This window comes from Seriola aureovittata, chromosome 17 (genome assembly GCF_021018895.1).
Source record: "Seriola aureovittata isolate HTS-2021-v1 ecotype China chromosome 17, ASM2101889v1, whole genome shotgun sequence".
Taxonomy (NCBI): Eukaryota; Metazoa; Chordata; class Actinopteri; order Carangiformes; family Carangidae; genus Seriola; species Seriola aureovittata.
The window spans coordinates 4,164,197-4,186,671 of record NC_079380.1 but is presented as its reverse complement, the minus strand read 5'-3'; the positions used below and the strand labels follow the sequence as shown (position 1 = coordinate 4,186,671).

Genomic DNA, 22,475 nt, shown 5'->3' with positions numbered 1-22,475 from the left:
TACATACCTGTTAGAGTTTGTTATTCTTCCTGCTATTTCATCTTCATGCACTGTCTAGTAGCTTTTTTATTATGTGCCCTGCACAGGGAGTTATGTCATTAATGCATGGGGTTTGTATGGAATAGATAGAGGAGGAACTGGGTTGTGATGCTGAGATGGAAAATCAAATCAATGTCAAATCATTTTGACAAATGATTTAAACAATCAGGTGATTACGAAGCATTTTGAAGATATTACCGTGTGCTCTGGGAACCTGTGATGGAAATGTTTCTTCATTTTCTGACAATTTGTAGACTAAATTAGTAAAAGAAAAACAAACAAACAAACAAACCAAACCAAAATAAAACAAACAAACGAAAAAACTATACAATCGGTAATGAAATAATCATTAGCTGCAGCCCCATTCATTTAGTCTTATCCTTTCTGCTTGACTGATTAGTGCAAATGCAGAGCAATAACAGCCCATGACCAAAGATGCCACAACCAAAGAGATACACTGCTGCACAAGGGTTGCTCTTTAAGCGACATCCTTTAAAATGGTTAGTCTTCTTCTTTTTTTTTTTTTTCAGGATGTCTGGGGAAAATGACAACCTGCTCTGTGGTTGCATGTGAGGCTGTGGTGTCTTGGCATGTGTCTGCAGCCTGCAGGCAGACTCAAACGACCTCTGGGTTTGAATCTCCGGGTTAGCAGCTGCTTTGTCAGCTGTCCAGCTCTTCCACAAACACTTACAGCTGATCTGCTTAATCAAATGTTAAAGATACCAGACCTCACGCCATCTTCACTGTCTCTGCAGACAGAGGAGGAGGCTGACAGGACACAGGAGAGACAGAGGGAGGGAGACAAAGGATGGGGGGGGGGGGACTGGGCAAAAAGATGAAAAAAAAATAAAAGCAGGCATGTTTGCATAGACGACTGTTTTAAATTGATACTGTGCTGATTGACAGACACTCACAGGCATCTGAGGCAGTAAAACATTTACTGCAGGGGAGGGACGGAGGTTTCGGGATATCAGAGCAATCTATCCAAGGTCAGGAGAGAGGAGGGGTAGTAAATTTCACTCCGAACCAGGCGATGCGGCATCACCATGTGATCCTTTTCCCGCCAAATTTATAGAGACCTGACAGGCCACTTTTTACATGTTGAAGCACAGATCCGTGTTGCGATACTGCAGGAGAAGCCCGCGGGGTGCTCTCATGCTATGCAGGCTATCTAATGAGATCTTAAACTCGGGGCAGAAGAAATCTGGCAGGCTGTGTTGCTCTCCCTCCCTAAGTTTATGGCTGGGCTCACGGGCGCAGCAGAGACTCGGGGCCCATTTATATTCATGGCACAGCACTGCTTGCACCTCGTCTAACGTCCTGTCCCTGTTGAGAGGGAAAACTGACACACCGTAGGCTGGGGGTGTGTGTGGGTGGGTGGGGGGGAGCAGGCATCGCCTCTCTTTCCTTGTCATTCTTCTGCCTCTTGTGGATACTGACAGCAACCTGAGTGTTTGTGCATGTGTGGCGCGGGTGGGTGCATATGCAATTTGTAATACGGGAAATTGATTGGCCTAATTGCCTTCTATTCACAGCTGCATGTGTGCCGCTTAATTTTTCACAATTAGCCCCCGAGCGGTGACACGGAGGGAAGCGTCTCCATGAAGGATGATGACAATGATAACCTTAGAACCGAAAGCCTGCAAAGTGAGGAGCGAGACAGATCTCAGCGTCCAAACAGAAAGAGCAGTTTGACTTTGCGTGATCAATCTTGCGAAATCAGGCTGGATACTCTGCACTACAGTCTAACAAAAAGTGACACAGGGCTCAGTTGGCAGAGGCAGCTTGTGATCGTGACGTAGTTTAAGGTTTATTCTGGAGTCCTTTGTCACATGCCCCCCCCCCCCCGCCCCCCTTTTCCCTTCCCTCTTGACACTCTGTTGTCACCTAACAAATGCAGCCAGACCTGGAAAGATGATCTAAAACAGGCAACAACTTTCAGCACTAGGCTGGGTCTAGAAGTTGCATAAACACGCTTCTGGAAGGATGAAGAATTGTTTCTACTTTCCTGGAGCAGAGGAAAATCAATACATCATCTCCAGAGAAAACCATAAAAGCCAGAGTTGTTTATGACATGCTCTGATTACTTTCCATGGAGCGGTTTTACATGTTTTAGCTGCAATTAGAGCGACTGGGACTGTCTGTCGCTTAGTTGTTACAATATCCGACAAACCATCAGCCCAGTCAGTCAACCAGCCAGTAATACCAGTAATACCAGCGTTCTATTTTTACAAAAACATGGATTTAAACCATTTATCCTCCTCCTTTTTCTGTTCCTTCTTGCTATAAATTTCCCTCATACAGATATTTGTTTCAGCACAAAGCTGCATTAATCAATGCTTCTGGAGTGAACATTGAATTAAACCACCCTGTAAAATAAAATGGGTCAGTCACACAGAATTATTACCATAACTTGCTGCTCTAGCCAGCTTTAGCTCCATCTTCTGTGGGTTCTGCGCAGAACCAAATGGCAGGCAGTCGAAGTTAGAGGCGAGCTGGTGAACATAGTGGAGCATTTGCCAGATATTTTTTTCTCGGGAGCCCTCCATCAAACACGGCTCGAATGGGATGTTGCTGTGTGAGAGTGAAAAGTGGGCAACTGCCATAAAAACTTTACGGATTAGTGATATGTCAAAGCTGTTTTGGTGTTTTTTCTTCCCCCTAGTGATAAGAAATGAGGACACTTTACCAGTGAAAGGTGGATAAAGATGAAATCTTTTCTTTCTTTTTCGTATGCTGAATTTTTTAGATAGAAAGATAAAATAACTTTTAAAAATTTTTACTAATATATACTAATATATACTATATTTCCTATTATAGTGTGTTATTTCGTTATTTTAAAGACAACACCTGGAATGAAACTGTGGACAGTCCTCCATGTTTTTCATTTATGTAATTTGGGAGAACTGGCCCGTTAAATTCGTTGTAGTTGCGCTCATTTTAGACACACCTGCTTTAAACACAAAAAGGAAAGAGAGAGAAAACATTGTCAGTACAAAGCTCACATAAAACCACAACACCGCACACACACACACGCACACACACACGCACGCACAACCACACAGAGGGCAGATTAAAAACAAAGTGGTATGCTCATATGTGGATTAGAGCATGTGTACATGTGTGTGTGTGTGTGTCAGGGGTCAGCTGTATGTGTGGGCAGCCACCGAGTCAACTGTGAGAGCAGGTTGGTGACAGCTGGACCAGTGGCAGCGGTGGAGGAAGGGGAAGGGAGGGAGGGGATGGTGAGGCGGTCTGGTTCTGCACGGGCAGCCATGGTTTCAGCTTAACCAGGGTCTTACACTGATCCCTGCTCCAAATACGGACACACATCAGGCTGAGCGCAGGGGCCGCCAAAGACTGATGGAGGACTCCTCCGCCGCCCTCCATGTCACCTGTCACCGCAGGGTTTACAGCCAGGTCAGGCGGCAGGGTCAGAGTAGGAATATTAATGTCAGCGCACCGTGTCAAGGCCCTTAAGCCTCAGGTAAACATCTACCCATGTGTTATGGCAAAATGGATTACATTCACAACACCATTGTAATCTGCAGCCTCGGAAAGATTATTACCCTCCAAACACTTGCACGTCCAATCTGTTCAATCTCGCTACACGGTGTGCCGACAGAGCGAACGCCGTCTGATGGAGTGTCACACCCACAATAAATGTGATAAAGCAAAGGGGAGAGATGTATATCAAACATCTGTCCAATGACAAGTGAGCGCATGGATCCGTGTCCTTGGAACAACAAAAAAAAAAAACCTGTTTTGCATTTTGGCGTAAATGATGATCTCGTTTGAACCGTGTTGATCCGTTCGCTGCGTCATCAAACTGCTCAGACGGCTTTTGATTGTTTTAATGTGCAGCAACACAAAGGACTCAAGCTGTGTGACATGATCAAGGTTATACCACACATGTTGGTGAGGGAGCTTCAGAGCTAGATGGGATTTCAAAGGCAGTAACTTGTAATAAAGCACAACTACATAGCTTTTCATCTGCTGTGGCATTTAAAACTTGCTGATGACGGCCCCTCTGATACTATAGAATCAGAAAATCCAACTGCTCATTTCAGCTCCACTTGCCTCCTGAATATTTAAATCCTTTAATGCACCAGCCAAAGGCTGAATAGCCTTCCATTGATTCCTTGTGCTGTATGTGAAAATTTACAAGACATTTTAGAACCTCCTTCACTTTTACCCCCCCCCCAGCCCTTATTCAGAGACAGCAGTAAACACCAGATTTACAGGGATTTCACACGGACAGGTTTTCATCCCATGGCAGATCAATCACTTGCCGTGTAGAGTTAATGTAGAGGCGTGCATGTCTTAAACATGTCTTCAGTGCCATTGGCAGAAGTGACGGCAGGGGGTCTGTGATAGAAACTAATATCACTGAGTGAATCTGTTTCATGTGCCTCTGTCTCCGGGGGTCAGCAGAAACAGATAAATCACTGGTGGTTTGGACTGTAAAGCCTCCACTGTGGTTTCACTTTGGGCGCACCTCGGTGGGAAAAGCTGCCGGACACCGGATCGGACTTATACTTTCTCATATGACAGCGTGGCGGTGCCATTTATCACATGGCTGTGTTACAGAAAACTACACCATAAAGAACAGAGCAGTAAATCAACAGACAGGTTTAGAGATGGCCAAACAGGGCGACTCAGCCAAGCTGCTCAAGGAATTAGAAATCCTGAAACCTGACCTTCAGAAAATGGACCAATCAAAGGCATTTTGTCCAAATGAGCCCAAAAAAAAGAGACACAAATGTGTGATAAGAGTTACAGCTGATGTGTCAGTATGTTGGACCTCAGCCTCTACATCCTCACTGTCCACCTTCCAAAATAAATAACAGTATTTTCTGCGCTTAACATAAATTTGCAAAGGGATACTGGGATGTTCTAACTAATTCCCTGTATTACAATATTATTATTTTCCCTCAGCAATAAATCAAATGTTACAAAGCTGATTGAAAGAGACAAAATTCATTCAGCCCCCCTATACTAGCACATTCAGTTAAAGGATAATCCTGAGAAATGAATTGCAGTGAGTGAAGAGAAACTTCTGTTTAATCTATAATCACATACCTGTGATATCATTGGCCAACTGATTTGGTTTTATAATTAATAATTACAGTTATTACTTGCATGTGTTTCCACACATTCTGTGGCTGTATGTTTATTTAGCAGCATATTACAACATTACCAACATGAGTATGTTTTCATCATTTTTGCATAAAGGGGTTTGAAATGTGACCAAAAACTGTCTGATTTGTCTTTGTGTCACTTTTCAAACACCAATGACTTCAAGAAAGAGTTTTATTTTTCTGTCATTGTTTTACATTTGTAATCAGATTTCCCTACAGTGTTTTTATAATTGACTTTTTGTCTTTCACAGAAGTTGCCTTTATTGTTTTTCTCTCATTATTCCATAAAGGAGATGTAGTCAATTCACTGTTTGCTTCAGTGCAACTGATGTGAATTAAGGAAAAGCAACTCTGCATCTTATTTTTGTGGTTTTTGGACTGAACAAATGCACTGATTATAGCTGCTTAGCATTGATCGTTCTTCTAAGACATCAGTGTTTTATTTGAAGTGTTGATCCATAAGAAGATATATTTGTGATTTTAAGAACCAAAAAACCATCTCAATGTAGTTTTACATCTCCTCTCTCAGGCTTCTCTCTGGAGCTCTAGTAACAACAGGTTGGTGAGCCAGAAATTGGTGAACCAGAATATATTAAGTGAATTCAGAAGAGAGCCTCTCTTCTGATTGGTTGACTGTTTTCTAAGTATCCAATAAAAATATATCAGATTTTGAATGGTGGGTACAGTTGGGCGGGGCCTGGGGCATAGCTGAGGGCAGTTGCTGTATAGTTGTGACATCACAAAGTTACAGAAGTACTGAAGGCTGGTTTTAAGGCTCAGTTTCTGAATACAGGCTGTGTGCATTTCTCTGTGGACTGAGGCTTTGATACTTTCACAGTATTTACACAGAACCTAGACCTGCTTTATGATCAAAGAGCACATGGACATTTACCTCTACCATATGGACCTTTAATGAGACTTTTACAGAAAAAAAGAAAGGAAGAGTAGTTGTTAATGGCAACTCAAACTTCATCAACAGATAATTAGCAGAGTGAGGCATCACAGAGCTGGAAACAGAGTTTGTTTGGCAGATGATCTGTGGAAAAATGCAGCACAGAACCATGACAGCAAGATGTTCTCAGACTGCGACTGGAATTAACACAAATTGTGAAGTTGTGGGATTGTGAGCAAACACAGAAGAATGCATTAATGTTTGATTAGATATTTACAAACTTAATGGCATGACTGCACGAGTTGTTTGTGCACTCTGCTGTCCCACAGAGGTTTGCTAAATTCAGCTTTGGCTTCAGTATTTGTTTCCTAAATGTCTCAGCATCAGAAGTATGCCACTTTTTTTTTAAGATGAAAGGTACAAGCACATAAATCTCATAGACTGCTACTAAAATTATAAAGCATGCAGTCATCTAATGGACTGAGGAGCCATATTATAATTAATCATCAAGTGGAGTGATATCATCATTTCCTGTATTTTTCTCCATAGTCTGACAAATAAAGATTAAATTATAATACAACTACAAATGACAACTGCAACATTGGTATTACCTGAATCAAAGACCATTTGTCCTCTGTACGGTGGCCATTTTAGAACATCTCAGACTCAGCTTGTCAGGCTCAGCTCTCCACTGACAGATAATACTTAGGCTCAGCTGTACTTTGAGGTGAATGATTATCAGTCTTACTAATTATAAGTATTACATTTATCTAAATCTGATGGATACTCTGTCATCATTCAATTCAAACTTCAATTCAAATTTGGCACAAACATTCACTAGGAATCAAGGATGAACTGATTAGATTTTGGTGGTCAAAGGTCAAAGGTCAAGGGCGTGGTGACTTCACAGTTTTTGGTCTTGTGAACGCAATATCTCTGTAATGCCTTGAGGGAATTTCTTCAAATTATTTAGAAACGTTCACCTGGACTCAGGGACACACTGATAAGATTTTGGTGGCTAAAGGTCAAAGGTCAAAGGTAAAGGTCACGTGACCTCACAAAACATGATTTTGGCCTTGTGAATGTAATATCTCGAGATCTCCTAAAAGGAATCACTTCAAATTTGGCACAAATGTCCACTTGGACACAAAGATGACATGATTTGACTTTGGTGGTCAAAGGTCAAAGGTCAAGTCCACTGTGACCTCAGAAAAAAACACTTTTTAGCCATAACTCAAGAATTCACTCAGAAATTATGACAAAATTTCACACAAATGGTTCATATTTTCTATGACTCTGGATAAACAGGGATGTAACCTGAAACTAGTCGGAGTGGTGGAGGCAGACAACCACGAGGCGGTAATTGTGTGCTGAACAGACAGAAGTGATACCGAACCTACCGACCAACACCGCACACAGTGTGTCACAACAATGGCTAAAAATCCACTGTACTGTGATTGTATAGGTACTTGGTATTTGAAAGTAGAACCAAGGATGTTTTAGCCATTTTTTCCTGGGAGTTGTAGAACAGCACAGTCTAACGTTTGGTATCAGACTATTGCGACTGAGGAACTGGTCTAACCCTGTTTATTAACTCCATTTCTATTACTCGGCGCCAGGCCATGTGGAGCTGTGCCAGACTCAGTCTCATGAATATAAAGCTGTTGTCTTAATGCGTTGAATACAAATGTTACAGAGTTAACAGGGTGTTTGTAGCTTTGCTCATTCTCTGTAGTGGCCTGTAATTAATGTTATAAGCAGTTTTGGAGGAGCAGCTTTGGAGCATCCAAACGACTCAGGTCTAGATTTGGCGTGGTTTCAATTTGTCTCGTGCCTTCTGCACTCTTAACAAATGTACAAAGATCAGACAGGGATAAGACGGGTAGCAGGAGATGTGGCCTTATTTCTGATAACAATCTGCCTCAAGTCCACTGGCGTTCATCTGATTCAGTCTTCCCACAATGACCGGTCCACACCTGCTGGGCAGAGACAGATGCTGGGCTTCAGATATATTTATGACTTTGGCTCCAGATATTGTTTTGTTTATCAGAGATGGGTCATAAGATACTTAAGATGACACATTTAGACCAACACAGGGAAACAGCTTGCAGCGGAAAAACTGAATTCACAAAATACTTTTGATCTGACATTGAATCAGAGCAGTGGACACACGCCAACTATGTCACACTGTGGGTATTTTTGGATGAAGATTTTTTATTTTTTTTTGCTTGTCACCTCTTTTTTCTCTCCCTGTACCCATGATGCTGATTAATCTACAGATTAGATTAATGGCTGTGGATTTTAAGAGATTAGCATGGCTGTGTTTTAAATCACAGCTTAGTTAAACATATTGATTAAGGTAAATGAATCCTGAGGTCGAAGTGACAGTTGTGTTTCCCACACAAAGCTCTCTCAAGCTCAGAAAGCACTGATCCTGACTGAGGGATGCTTACAGTTTGCTGCCAATGTATTAGGTGCACTGCTCTAAATTTTAAAACATCCAAGTCATGTAATACATCCTACATTTTAGGAATCACGTCATAATCTCTAAAGAAATGTCAGGCTGTTGTTGTTGTTGTTGATGCATCGTATTGAAAGGTGTATTTGGAAAAACCTCATTTATGTCTTCACGGTGGAAAAATATTAAATACATTATCTTTCACCTAATGTACCCCACCCAATGCATGCTGGGATAGGTTACAGCACCCTACAAACAAAGAACAGGACAAGATATATTAAAAAAGGGGGAAATCAATGAAATAATTTTGTGAATTAAAATACTATACTGTATAATCAGTTCATTTTTCCAAACCACAAAATAACCACTACAGATCTACGAGGAGTGACACATTAATACTTGTGAGAAAACAGTTACCAGGTCACCTGCTGACTTTTCTATATCACATTCTCTTTTCATCAAATCTGCTCTAGATAATTTATTTCTAACATATTCCAAAGAAGATATATTCAGCAAAAAAGTCCCACACAGTTTTGAGTCAAACCTTCCCAAAGCAAAAAAAAAAAAGATAATACAAGACCTCAGCAGTCTGAGTTAGTCAAATCAAGTGGCTGCCTTCCAAAGTTGCTGCCTTTCTATTATAAAATTCCGTATTTGTGTCACTGTCCCTCTTCCACAGCTCAGAAATCAATCACTGTTTGTCAAAGCTCAAAGATAAAATGTTGTGCTAAAAGACATGAACTCTGGGAAATGCCCACTTGACTTGTCTAACTCATATATCTGAAGCCTCAAAATAGCTTCTACTGAACTTCACAATCCATTTTTACACAAAACAAGGACTGTGAACGGAAAGGACAGTCCATCCATGCCACTGAATTCGCTTTAGAGATCTCTCTGTGGCTGCTAACCAATAATCCTTCCAGTGTGCACACACGTGACATCCTTAGGTGTGGTCGGGCACAAAAACAACTAAAGGTTAGAGAAAGACTCTTCAAAGACACCTGCATGTTGACTATTGGCAGGAAACAGAAATGAACGGAGGTCTAATGTTTTTAACTTCCAACTCTTTGTCGACCCATCCATCCACATCCACTGCCGCCCCATGATGTTTTGTCCCCCCCATAAACAAGAAGACTAGTGATAATTCACAGGCCCGCTGCAGGTCTCTGTCGGTTAAACATTAACCAACAGGTATGATAGATTTACGTGTTTCTTGGGAGGATAGGACATGTTTCCGCTCTCAAATCAAGCTTTAAAGCAAATATGAATTTATTTAACCTTTATTTTTTCAGGTGATTTTAAACATATAAGATGCCAAGATTATAAAACACAGTCAACAGTGTCATCAGTTTTTGGGAAGGTATATACACTATTATTACAGAATCATTTCTGGATCAGAACCATTTTATATGGTGATGAAGCAGATGTCAGCAGAAGTCTCTGTTGGTTCTTTGTTTAATTAGCTACTTCACTCATTTATATAGTGGATATGAAGTCACTTATTATGCGACTCGTCTGTTGCAGAGCCTAAGCGGATGGAGGGGAGGTGAAAGGCAAGGTGGTTTGAGATAAAGTCATATCAGTCTCGGTTTGATTCCTGCCTTTCAGAGGTCGGTAAAGGTCATTTGAGTGCTTTCAGGGTGTGATATCAGAAATTGTCCCAGCAGTCGTGGTCAGCAGTTTTACTGATAATGACACGGAGGAGGACGAGTTTATCAGCATGTGAGCCACGGACGCAGCAGGCTGCAGATTCATGGATGAGCGTATTGATCATGTAGCAGAAGATGGGACAGGTGCACACTGTTAAACAGCTGCGGCAGAGGCGTCGTGCCCAGAATATAAAAGCAGTCATTAAACACTGCGCCGATGAGACCTCACTTCTCAGCCAGATGTATTTACTGCTGCAGCCTCTCATTAATGAGGTGGATCAGGAACCGGTTGGAGTACCTGACACCTCAGCAGCTCCCTTATCGATAGATGGCCGTTTTTTTTTTTAACGTGGCGTCACAACTCATATGGTCACTGTCAGGAAATGAAGGTCTGGACGACTCGAGTTTACAGGATGCAATAAGATTACAGTTGAATACGCACTGTGTGGATATAGGACACAGCAAAGAAGCGGCATTGAAATATAAATATAATAATTCACTTGAATGGGAGCGTGGTCACAAAGCCTGGGTGTCTATATAATATTCTGTGCCGTTTGCGTATTAAAATATTATCATAATATAATCATATTCTCAGCGCTGAGTCTGCGAAGGCCATACATACTGAGCAGGAAGTGTCAACATGTGCAGAAAATTCTATTCACCTTATCGACAATATTCAATTTACAGGAGCAGATACCACATGTGCAGGATGAACATGCAGATGTGGACATTTGCATTAATACCTGTTCCGTTTATCAAACTGTGCAGATGTCAGAAGTGTGAAGGAACCACAGACTACACCACAAGGAGAATAAATCATGTGATTGTATGATAAAAGACAAAAAAAAACCCCAGCAGTTATTTTGAATGCAGGCTCTATCTGCACTTCCTGAATGGCAGCTAATTCTGTAAAGAAACTGCCTCCACCATATGTCACCCACTAGAGGGGGATAAGCACATCTTAAATGTTTGTTCGTCAAACAACACTGAAGCTAGAGAACACAAACACTGTCAGTGGAAGACTGCTGCTGCTCTGAAAGCGGATTCTCTTTCCGTCTTATCAAATCTCATCTCATTGGATTAGTTTCAATATTTTCACATCATCAGTAGAACAAGAAACAGGAAGTGGTTGGAAGCAGCTTCTTCAGTCACATCATCTTCCCTATTTTTCATTGTACTCAAACTAAGGCTGCAACTACTGATTATTGCTATTATCGAATGATTACTGAACTTTTCTTTTTTGACTAAAAATACCCATCACAGTTTCCAAGATTCCAAGATGCTGTCCTCAAATGTCTTGTTTAGTTCAATCACAAGTCCAAACATATTTAGTTTACTGTGATAGAATGTTTCTCATTTGAGAAGCTGGAGGGGATGTTTGGCATTTTTTTCACCATTTGTTTGAAAAATGAATGGAAAAAAAAAAGTCAAAATAATTTCCAATTATTTTCATCAGCTAATCAGTTAATCAACTAATTGCTTCCGATGTAGTGCAATAAGTCACATAATGGGGACGAACCTGAAACCCCAGGACTACCTGCTCCACACTCTCTTTCCTCTCTCTCCTCCCTATAAATAACCTCAAGAAATTGTATTTGCTGGATAAAGTTTGTGATTCAGTTTTTAAAAACAAAAACAAAAAGCTGGTCTCCACAAAACCATAAAGGGTTTTTGTTGAGGCTAAGGTTTGGGATAATGTTAGGGAAAGGGCTGGGGTTGTGGTTAATGTTGGGGTAAGTCACGTAATGCCATGTGCATATTGTGTGTATGACTCATTACTGCTGCAGATTTAAACATGCACCTGTTAGTTTGTGAAAAAAAATCCTGCATCTAAGAATATGCAGGGTGTATTTTCAGACTTGACTCATGTGTATTGTTTTATTTTTAGCCCTGTTTGCCTTACTTCTCTTCTCACCTATTTGTCTTCTCACAGTTTTCAACATTCACGCTTTCCAGTGCTATATTTAGACATTGCCACTTCATGTGTTTAGGGCAGATCACAGGGCTTTACTATACTAAGTATAAATGAAACCAGGAAGGATTAAAGATGGATTGGTATCTGACTGAGCAGACATCAGTGTGCTAGAATTCATGAAGTCATATTTTCATTGGTTTTATGTTTAGGTATTTTATTCGCAGAGAAAAACAACATACAGACAAGGTTTAGAAAGGTCCTTGGTTGAATTAGTGAACATGTATTGAGGCAACATGCTAGTCTATCATGAACTGTCAATTGAAACAATGTTAAAAAATGGCTTTGTTTATATTATTTAAATGAAGTTAATTACATAAAACTGGAGGAGGTTCTCAAGAGGATTATGTCAAACGGGTGGTACCAGCATGTCTATATATAACATGGATGGCAGGTTTTAGACATAATTGATTCCATCCACTCGGCCTCCAGGTACAGTATGACTCATGCTGAATCCAGTTTGCAGCAGCGTCGTGACGCGAACAGCAACCTTTCCTTTGCTGACGGCTCAAACTACATTATGCACCGTGTACCTGTTACAACCAGGCTTCGGAGCCAAGTACACCGCATGTCGTGATAATTCAGAGCAGATGTACCTGGTAATGCATCCTCCTTTTCTAAAATCTCTAAAACCAATGGATGTCCACAGTGACTTTTGATCCCCAACATCCAACTTCAGCCCTTGTGTACACAGGAATGTTTTTTGGAGGATTTAGCCCAAGCACAGATGAAAAGCCTCTTTCCTTTATGTACCGGTGGAGTTTACAGATTCAGCTGAGTTTTAGAGTTTTAGGGGTCAGTGCCCAGCAAATCTACAGCAACTGAGCTGCGTCACAAAGCTTAGATGACAAGTCTTGTAGAGAAACTAAACATTAGATAAGGTACAAACTAAAAGCTCCTATCTCTGTTATTACTCCCTCGCCTTGGTATTAGATGGCATGCTGACAATACAAAGCCTTGTCACAAAGTTATTGATGAGTCATTCCCTGTTTGGTTTAATTCTATATCCACCACCCCACGATTCGACCTTCATGTATCTGCCTCAGCTGTTTCCCCGCCTTGATTAAACACATGGAAGGTCAGAGCTTTTAAGCATTTTGACCACGTGCGTTTCTCTCCGTCAAAGACATTAACCCTAAAGTATTCCACTGCTGTCGCAGCTGAAACATGGCTAATGTCATTGGAAGGAATGTGGCAGATGCCCTCTCACAGTGGGGGACTAATCAATTTAGAAAATGATTTATAAGACAGCACCTACCTGGAGAATCACATGTAGGACACAGCACATACAGCTTCCCACGTATGTGTGATGTCTTTTATTTGGATTTCAGCATGTGCCATGACTGGGAAAACAATCCGATGATAAATATTCTAGAGACACAACGGCCAAGCGTGCCTGCTCCTCTACAGCCTGCCTGTCTGTCTGCCTGCTTATGTTTTCTACAAGGAGCCCCTCACTGCTCCTTCCCACACAGGAAGTCAAACATAGAGAGAAGTAAGCCACACAGCTACAGTGGGCCTCATGCAATAGCCAAATCTCTTGATAAGTTTATACACTACAATCAAGCCGTAGGCCATGACGCCTGGCAGGGATTACCGAGGGATTACAATATATTCACCCCACTGGGATTCCATCACATGGTGGATCAGATCTCTGTGACAGGGGACCAGTGTGCAGCACTCCCTCAGGGCCACAAACACTACTGCGATAGATTTGACAAAGAGCCTAAGTCTGTCTGACAGCTCAACACAAACCACTGTCTGGCTACAATGTGAATGTTAAACTAATGCTACAGGGTTTGACATCACAGAGCTCTGCCATGGCGCTTCTCCTCCATTACCTTCCAGAGGGCAGAAAGCAAAGCAATTAGCTTTTTGGAGGAAATTAAAACAGTTTGGCCACAAGTTACTGGTTGCAATCCAGTCCATTAGTGAAGCAACGTAGCTTGGATTTGTTCAAAGAACAACTTACTCTGTCCGAGTAATTAAAATGTCACGTTTCAAAAACAAGAGATGAGAAACTTTCCCTAACAGCTAAAAATCACAATAATGACATGATGGATGTGCATTAATCAGCGCAGCCAAAACCATGCATGCAGACCTTTGCCAGATTAAGTTTGAATGCTTTGGAGCGCTGAAAAATTAAGCAACAGCTTCAAAAGTAATGTCACGAGAGAAAAATTATAAATCCTCTTGTTCTCCATTTGTTGCATTAAACACTGGACACCATCTGTTGGGTTGGACCACAGAATACAACAGCAGCAGGGTGGCAGCTGCCACCCTAAGACGCAACAGCCTGGCCACAGCCTCATGTTGCACGCTGACATACTCTAAAAATACTACTCTGGGCTCCGTTAATGGGCTCTTACACTGTCTTAGTTATGGCAGGCAGACCGGCACACTGAGCAGAGATGAAGCTAAAAGGTCATTAATCAAAATAAGCCAACTCTAAACAAAAGGCACTTTGGTTGGCCGGCCAGCTGGGATTACTGAGTATTATCACAACATTTTGGAAAAATGACAACCACTCGTCCTGTGTATCTAATATGTCAATCCCCTCTCCTGACCCCTCCTCCAGGCAGTAGGTGACTGAGATGGGCGTTCGTCTAGGCTGCTTGAGCGACTCCCCGTGGTGGCCGCCGCCGCTGCTGCTGCTGCTGTTCTGCACTGTCCCCTGCTGTTCGGGCCGGCCGTTTGGGATTCCCTCGCCCTCCGTGAACGTGGCGGTGGTGTTCAGCGGCTCGGCCTACCAGACGGAGATTAAGGGGCGGCTAAGCCGGGAAAACTTCATGGACCTGCCTCTGGAGGTCAACCCCATCACTGTGCTGGTCAACAACACCAATCCACGGGCGCTGCTCACGCGCATCTGTGACACCCTCTCCACCAACCGCGTCCATGGCGTGGTGTTTGAGGACAACATTGGCTCGGAGGCCGTGGCACAGATCTTGGACTTCATTTCCACTCAGACAGCTGTGCCCATTGTGGGCATCAGTGGAGGCTCTGCTGTCGTCCTGCCATACAAGGTCAGTGTGGGGATGGGACTAAGGATCGAGAGAGACGAGTAAAGACCTAGTTAGCCACACCCACTCTCTGGGGGACCCTCATTTTACAACGTAATTGGTTACTGATCAAACTAAAGCAATTTATTTCACAGTTTAAGCCCCAGAATGTACATGAAATATGCCCTGAAACTACATATCAAACATTCAGGCTGCACAGAACAATTGAACACTGAGTTTTTCGGAGAGAAATGCACTCTGGGAAGCCAGAGGAGCCGGTTTAAATCATCAGGTAATGTCTTTCATTCACAGTCAACAACCCACATAAGACATTGCAGCTTAACAGAGAGCTATATAAAGTAATGAATACAAGAACTCACAGGAAGAATACAGATCATCAGCCGCGGCAGAGATTCCACCAGCTACAGTCCATCACTGGGTTGTACATCACATGTCATTTTTCTCTTGTTACAGGTTAAATAACAGACATTCAAATTCATATGCTAACAGAGACGAGCCATTGACTTTTCATCATCATTTCTCACCATCATTCTGGTTTGTAACTGCTTTAAGATCCAAGGAGACACATACAGGTGTGAAGCTGGAGAGGCAGGTTGAAAATATCTTCAGCAGAAAAAACATGTTTTTGACTTTTAAAAATACCCACCAAAACAATCCAATAACTGTTTAAATGTGCGCTTCATGGAGAATATTTGTGGTTAAGTATAGCATTTGAGTAAATGTACTAAATGTCACTTTCCACCTTTGAAACCCACAGGATCAGATTTTGCCTCTTGTCTAAAATACATCTGCATAAGCCATAACACACATGAAGACTGTTGCTTCTGATGTATTATAAGTCATCTAGTGGATTATAAATCAACAGGGTCATGGCAGAGGAAAAACCTATCACAGCAAAGTGATGTAATTCCACTTTGATTCTTGTTTCCGGGTGCAATTATTTGTTGTGGCCATTTGTTGTGAGGTGTCAAGTTCTCCAGGGTTTGACAGAAGTTAGATGGATGCTTTGGCATATACTTTAAATATTTACTAAACTGCTTCAGAGCCTCCAGCAGAGGCTATGGTGGTAATGACAACCCTTAAAGCAAAAGTCATTTCAAATCATTTCGATCACAGTCCCACTCAAGGTGCAGATTTATTTTCTTGGGAGCGGTCAAATAATCACACAGAGGCCCACACGTACAGTAATTTCAGTGCTAATTACATCAGCCAAAATGAGCATTAGGTCGATGGACAGGCACAATCTGTCATTTCAAAAATGATTTAATGATCAATAAATGTTAAAATATCAATTTGCACAGGAATGCATTAGAGCAGCTCCAGGTTCAAGAAGCAAGAAATGAATTAGGGAACTTTGCCAAGGTCAGACGTAAAACATGAATCTCTCAAATCTTCATTCTAATTGATATACTGATACATCACTTTATGTAATTTGTGGCTTCCAAAGACTGTTTTCATTATCAGTACGATATGCGGCCTTAACTTTCAGGTAAGGTAAACAAGAGGTGCTTGTGAAACGTCACACAAGCCATTACACTGCTTTTACAGTGGAAGCTGGAAGGTTTAGCTGCAATGATCCATCTATAGAAGCAGTATCACCCACCACAAAGGGCTCAGCCGCAGAGACTAATATAATCCTTTCAAAATGGCTTTTTTCTGGTGACATTTCAGTGCATCCTGCAATAGGCACTACAGCAGAGCTAGCCCTCACAGGATAACATTACATGTTGACAGATACAGTTTGAACCCCTGCAACAGGATTCTTTCAACTTGTGATTTTTAAATATTCAGTGTAAAGTGAACTTGATTTGTGATGATTTATTTAGACAATTACGCAATGGTAGTTATACTATAAAGAGGGATTTGGATTTGCACTAACTGTTTTTAGTAGTATGTACGGAAAAAAGTGAACACGTGAGTGAAGAAACATAACAAATGCAGATGCCACCACACATGGCATGGTACAATTAAGCAATTCACATCCAATCATGTTCTGTGGCATGTATGAAAATTCTGAACAGGCCCAGTTGACTCTGAATTTGTATCAACATGACAAGAGAACAGTACAGGCCTGAATGCCTGACCCCTACAGTGAGGAGAATCTGGCGGCTCCGTTATGCTGTAGGGGACATTTTGCTTACATGGTTTCGTTCTACTTGTTGCCTTAAAGGGTCACTGCAAATCAATACAGAGTTGTTCTGAGTGATCATTTCTACACGAGGAGCCACTGAAGGGCTTGATGAGTATGAAAATGTTGTGAATCATATGCTTTGGCCTTTGCGGTCACTATCTCAACCCAATTGAAAACCTATGTGAGATTTTGGACTGATGTGTCAGACAGTGGTGCTCTCCACCACCATTATCAAATCACCACATGAGGGAATATCTTTTGGAAGAATGGTGTTCATCCCTCCAGTAGAGTTCAGAGACAATGAGCTTTGAGGCTGAAAAAAATAAATGTGAAAAAATGAATGGTCCAAGAACAGACCCCTGTGGGATACCAGAAGTAACTCACTCTGCATCACATGCCCATTCATTTACATTTACAAAATGCTTCCAGAGTCGTTTGTATATCCGATCATTGGAGCAGTAATGCCATACATGATTAAACGAGACATTATGATCAAAAGTATCAAAACTAGACCACAAGCAAATCTGAATTGGATTAATGATCTCAGTAACAGCCATGATTTTTTAATCCATTATATAACAGCCTTTCAAGTATTCTTGAAAACATCAAAGGACAGAGATAAGTCAATAAGTGCAAAATGTTCTTTGGTCTTCTGAATTAAAAACGGGCACAATTTTGAGAGCACTGGATTCTATTAGAAAAGAAATGGCAAATACATTACTTTTTCATATTTTATTTTGAGGCATTTTATAGTGTTTGAGGAACAAGGAGACACTAATAAGACTCTGTAATTTTCTTAATTCACATGAGTTTGTAGACAGCTCACCTGTCAGCTACATCGATTTCAGAAAGCATCCTGCCTTCAGTTTGGCTTCCCAAGGGTAATAAAAGAGATGTCACTCAGCAATGAGCGCCTCCTGCTGCTCGGTTACCCTCTAACTATTCTAATTTGAAGACAATCATAATAAATTACTGAATAAACTCATGTAATGAGAAATAAGCATAATGACAAAAGCTGGCAGCTGTTAAAATGAATGACTGCTTTCATCAGTATTTAGCCAGTGAAAGACGTTGCAGCCATTGATATATGCCATGTAGTGAATGCATTAAAAGGGCCTTATAGATCAGTAAGAGCATGAATTATTAATATGGACGATCGCAGTTGGAAACCTGAAGTAATGTTCTGCTGCCCACGGAGGTACGAGGCCTCTGACATGTATACCTCCATGGCTCACATGATAATGTGATATTTTTTAGGCAAGTGATACATTGTTATGGTCTTGGGCCCCCGTGCAGTCTGTGCTCTATATGTGGTTTTGCGTATAGATTTCTGATGACCACTTCCCTATTATCAGGACAGCCAGTTCCTACTCTGTTAGTGTCAAAGCAAATTGCAAAAGCTCAAGAGAGGTTTGAGGGGGTGGTTTCCTGGTAGATGAAGATCAATACCGGTACTCTGTTTTGAAGGCTCTCATTTGTTCATGTGTGATCAGTTCTTGGTGGGACACTCTGATGAGCCAAGATTTCACAGTAGGCTGCTGAACACTGTAATGTTCATGAGCGACAGTAGAGCATCGCGTTGTAAAAATCAAACCCAGACAAATAATAAGCGACCATGGATGAAATGAGCAGTTGTGAAGTTTCTGTGGGTGGATTTTTTATAGAGAATTCAGTGGACACAAAGGAAATCTGGGGCAGCTGTAGCTCATTTGGTAGAGATGTTCCTGATCACATGACGAACTGTCCTTCAGCAAGTTGCCCAAATTGTCTGTATGAGAAGTAAGTCGCTTTAATCAATAAGTGTCTGCCAAGTGAGTGTAATGTAAAAGTAATCTAATGTCTAAGAACACACAGTATACTTTGAAATTGGTCGGCAGTACTAACAACAATTATATTTATCAAGATAATACACACAAAGGACGGGTACATAACTGTAGTTAAACGTTGCCCTGATTTATGACCCTGAAAAAATAAAGCTTTGGAACAACTGATTTATATAATTAATACTGATTATAAATAAAACTATATAGAAGTTGGTGCATACATTTGCACACAATCGCTGAGCCCAACAGACATTGACATGCTGCTTCAGTTCAGAAAGAGCTGCCAATAGCAGGCTGTGGGGAAGAAGACAGAGATGTCTGTCAGCACATCTGCTCAACATCCAAGGGACCGCTGTAGATTACATCGCACCAAGAGAGCTGGACTAGTGGCATTTTTACCTCTGGGATCAGTCCATCCAGAGTAATTATAGCGGAGCATGTGACAGAATGCAGATGTCATCAAGTCCAGTTTTTTGCGGATGGAAAACAATGGACTGACATACAGTATAAAGCAGTGACAGTTTCAAATAGAGGGTAAAACTCAAAGTCTGGAACATAAGAGTTTATTGTATGATTTAACTTGTCATATATTAATATTTGAATGCAACAGTCTGCACATGGTAGTTTTGTACCGGAGGCACAGAGATGATTTTGGTCCAACCCTCTTTGAGTCTTCTCAATGATCAGGCACGCTGCCCGTCGATTGATTTATGGGACGCTGTCAGAGGTAGTCAACAAGGCAATGGAGCTCATTCATTTTTCATACGTGTTGCTGAAAGCTGAGAGTTTGATCTTTCTCAAAGTGACAGCATAAAATTAGGTGATAAACCGATTCCTGTCCTCCGGACTTTTCAGTTTGTTGATTGACATCATCAGAGCACATTTACCATTATTCACATAATTCTCTATCCCAATGAGGAAAAAACAAGGAAGTAACGACAAGCAGTTCAGCCTGTGAGCCAATGAATATTAAGATGAAGACTGGGAGTAATAAGCAAGTTTCACTCTGCTAAAAATATTGCTCATTTATACAGTTATAGAGTTGAACTCATTCAAGCTAGCAGCCATATGTCAAATTCAGATGAACTACAAATCAAAGCTACATACTTCGCTATTGCCAACAGATCAATCACTTCCCACAGGCCTGCTTTGTGTGCAAACAGTGGATAAATCAATAGCAGTAATCATCGTGGCTGACACAGATGGCTGAAATAATGGTGAAGCTCAAAAAAAAAACTGAAACTGCATGTGCTTTAAAAGCTAAAATATGCAGCTCCCCCTACAGGATCAGGTCAGTCAGGCATCAGTGTGTTGTTTTTAACTGGAAATACTTCCTGCTGTTGCTTCGGCTGCAGTAGTTTTCTCATAGTACAGTTGGAAAAAGCTGTGATGAATCTCTGAGCACATAAAAACACCCAGTGATGTCCTTCAGAGGTAATTATACACTGGAGGGGGGGTTGCTCTAGTCTTGTAATTCCTGAAAAGACCTAGCATGAATTCTACTTTTTTTTTTTCTCATTATGCGCTGAGTTCAATATCCTGACCTAAAATTCGAAGCATCCTTTGAAGCATTCATTCTGTGGTCTGACAGATCTCATCCTTCAAGCCACAGCGCTGTAAGTGAACTAAATGTAAGTCAGACACAAGCAAAAACCTGATTGTCTTTGCAGGAACATGAGCCCGAGGCTTTTCTCAAAACTGGAGCAGTTTTTTTTTTTGTTTTTTTTCCCTCTGTCTGCCTTCGCTACGTCCTGAACTCACTTGTCTCTGCCTCCACCTCCTACTGCATTTTAAAAGCACTGGCACAGTTACAGTAGAACGTGTCTAGACTGAACCACGTGGGGGTCTGGTCTGGCAACAAAAGCACTTTGGTTTAACTTCGAGAAAGAAAAAAGTATTTGGTTAAATGTCAACACAGTTAACACGTCGTATCTCGTGCTTCAAGTCACTGCAGACTTCTTCTGTATTATAACAAGAACCTAATCTTTTCCTAACCTAAACTAAGTGCAGTAAGTGCCAATACATGACCAAGTTTATCAGTGCTTAAGGTGTTATGAGCAGACATTACAAGATAACAGATGATATACATCAGGGAGGATTTTACATCAAGATTCTGCAATTTTCTCTAAACATATTGTCAATGTTAAAAGAAGACATATTTTACATTTACATTTGTATTTGGCAGACGCTTTCATCTAAAGGGACATCACTAAAGCTTCAGTGCAGTAGGAGACTTTGGTGGAAGTAGTAAGCACTACATCTATTCAATAAGTGCAGGAGATCAGGTAAAGAAGTGAGAGTGCATAGTAAGAGCTAGTTAGACATGTCAGGGTTTCAGAGGTGTTAGGAGAGGAGGTGCTCTCTGAGGAGAGGAGTCTTTATGAGATTCTTGAAGACCCTGCTCTATTAGCTTTAGGTAGCTTGTTCCAACATCGAGGAACAACAGGAGAAGGAGCGAAAGGCCGTGTGACGATGACATTTTTTTTTCTGTTATTGTTTTTTTAAATTGAAATTGAGAGTAAATTACCATCTATTATAATCCTATGATTGAAACTAAAAAAACTAATTCAGAGGCTACATAATTAAATAATTAGGTCAAAGGTAAATAATTACTTTGGTGTTTATTGCACTGACTTGTATACACTGTATGAAATTACAAACAGTACATTAAGTCTAGAAGCACCACAAATAAGTTAAACAACTGAAGATATAAAGGCCTGAAGAGAAAGAGGTTCTGTAACGTTTGTAAAGGTCATCATCTGAGATACGAGTGTCACCTTTTGCTTCGATTTAAAAATGAAAGCTAGAGCCTGGGCAAAGTTCATTTTCGTAATTTATGTTGGGCTACAGGTGCCATTGTTTTGTCAGTGCAATATGTTTTTTTAGTACTACATACCAGGTTAATACAGTCTGAGTCATTAAAAATCTATGAAACTGAAACAGAGATAATACTAAACTTTGGTTTTTAGATGATGACGACTTTAGAGAACTGAATTGCAGGTGAAAATTATTCAGTACTCTTAATACCACGTTTGATTTTCTTGTATCAAAAAGAAAGAGCGCCATTGCATGTAATTTGCATATTGCTTAAATCCTGCTCTACACCATCAATACAGTATCGTAGCCTGGGTTTTCTCCAGCTTCGGGAGAAATGGCAGATGACCAGTGAGTTGTGTGTCTGTTCCTTGTCGCCGTGCAGGATCTATGTGACGTCAGCAGGACAGGAAGGCGGTGCCAGGGTACTTCCTGCTGAGTGGCGGAGGCAGACATATGTCGCAGCAAAGAGCTGTGGCCAGAAGTCACTCTTCATAGAGGGATGGAGGGAGAGGGAGATGGCTGCAGTTCAGTCA

General features: G+C 41.2%; 1 protein-coding gene across 1 annotated transcript in view; it reads left to right on the top strand.

Annotated features, from left to right (window-relative positions):
- The window catches only part of grin2ca (glutamate receptor, ionotropic, N-methyl D-aspartate 2Ca), a 66,223-nt gene that overhangs the window by 5,774 nt on the left and 37,974 nt on the right, over positions 1-22,475 (top strand). The window contains exon 2 of the mRNA XM_056401625.1: positions 14,730-15,174. Within this exon, the coding sequence (XP_056257600.1) occupies positions 14,746-15,174 (429 nt within the window). The 5' untranslated portion in view covers positions 14,730-14,745. The remainder of the gene's footprint in view (positions 1-14,729; positions 15,175-22,475) is intronic.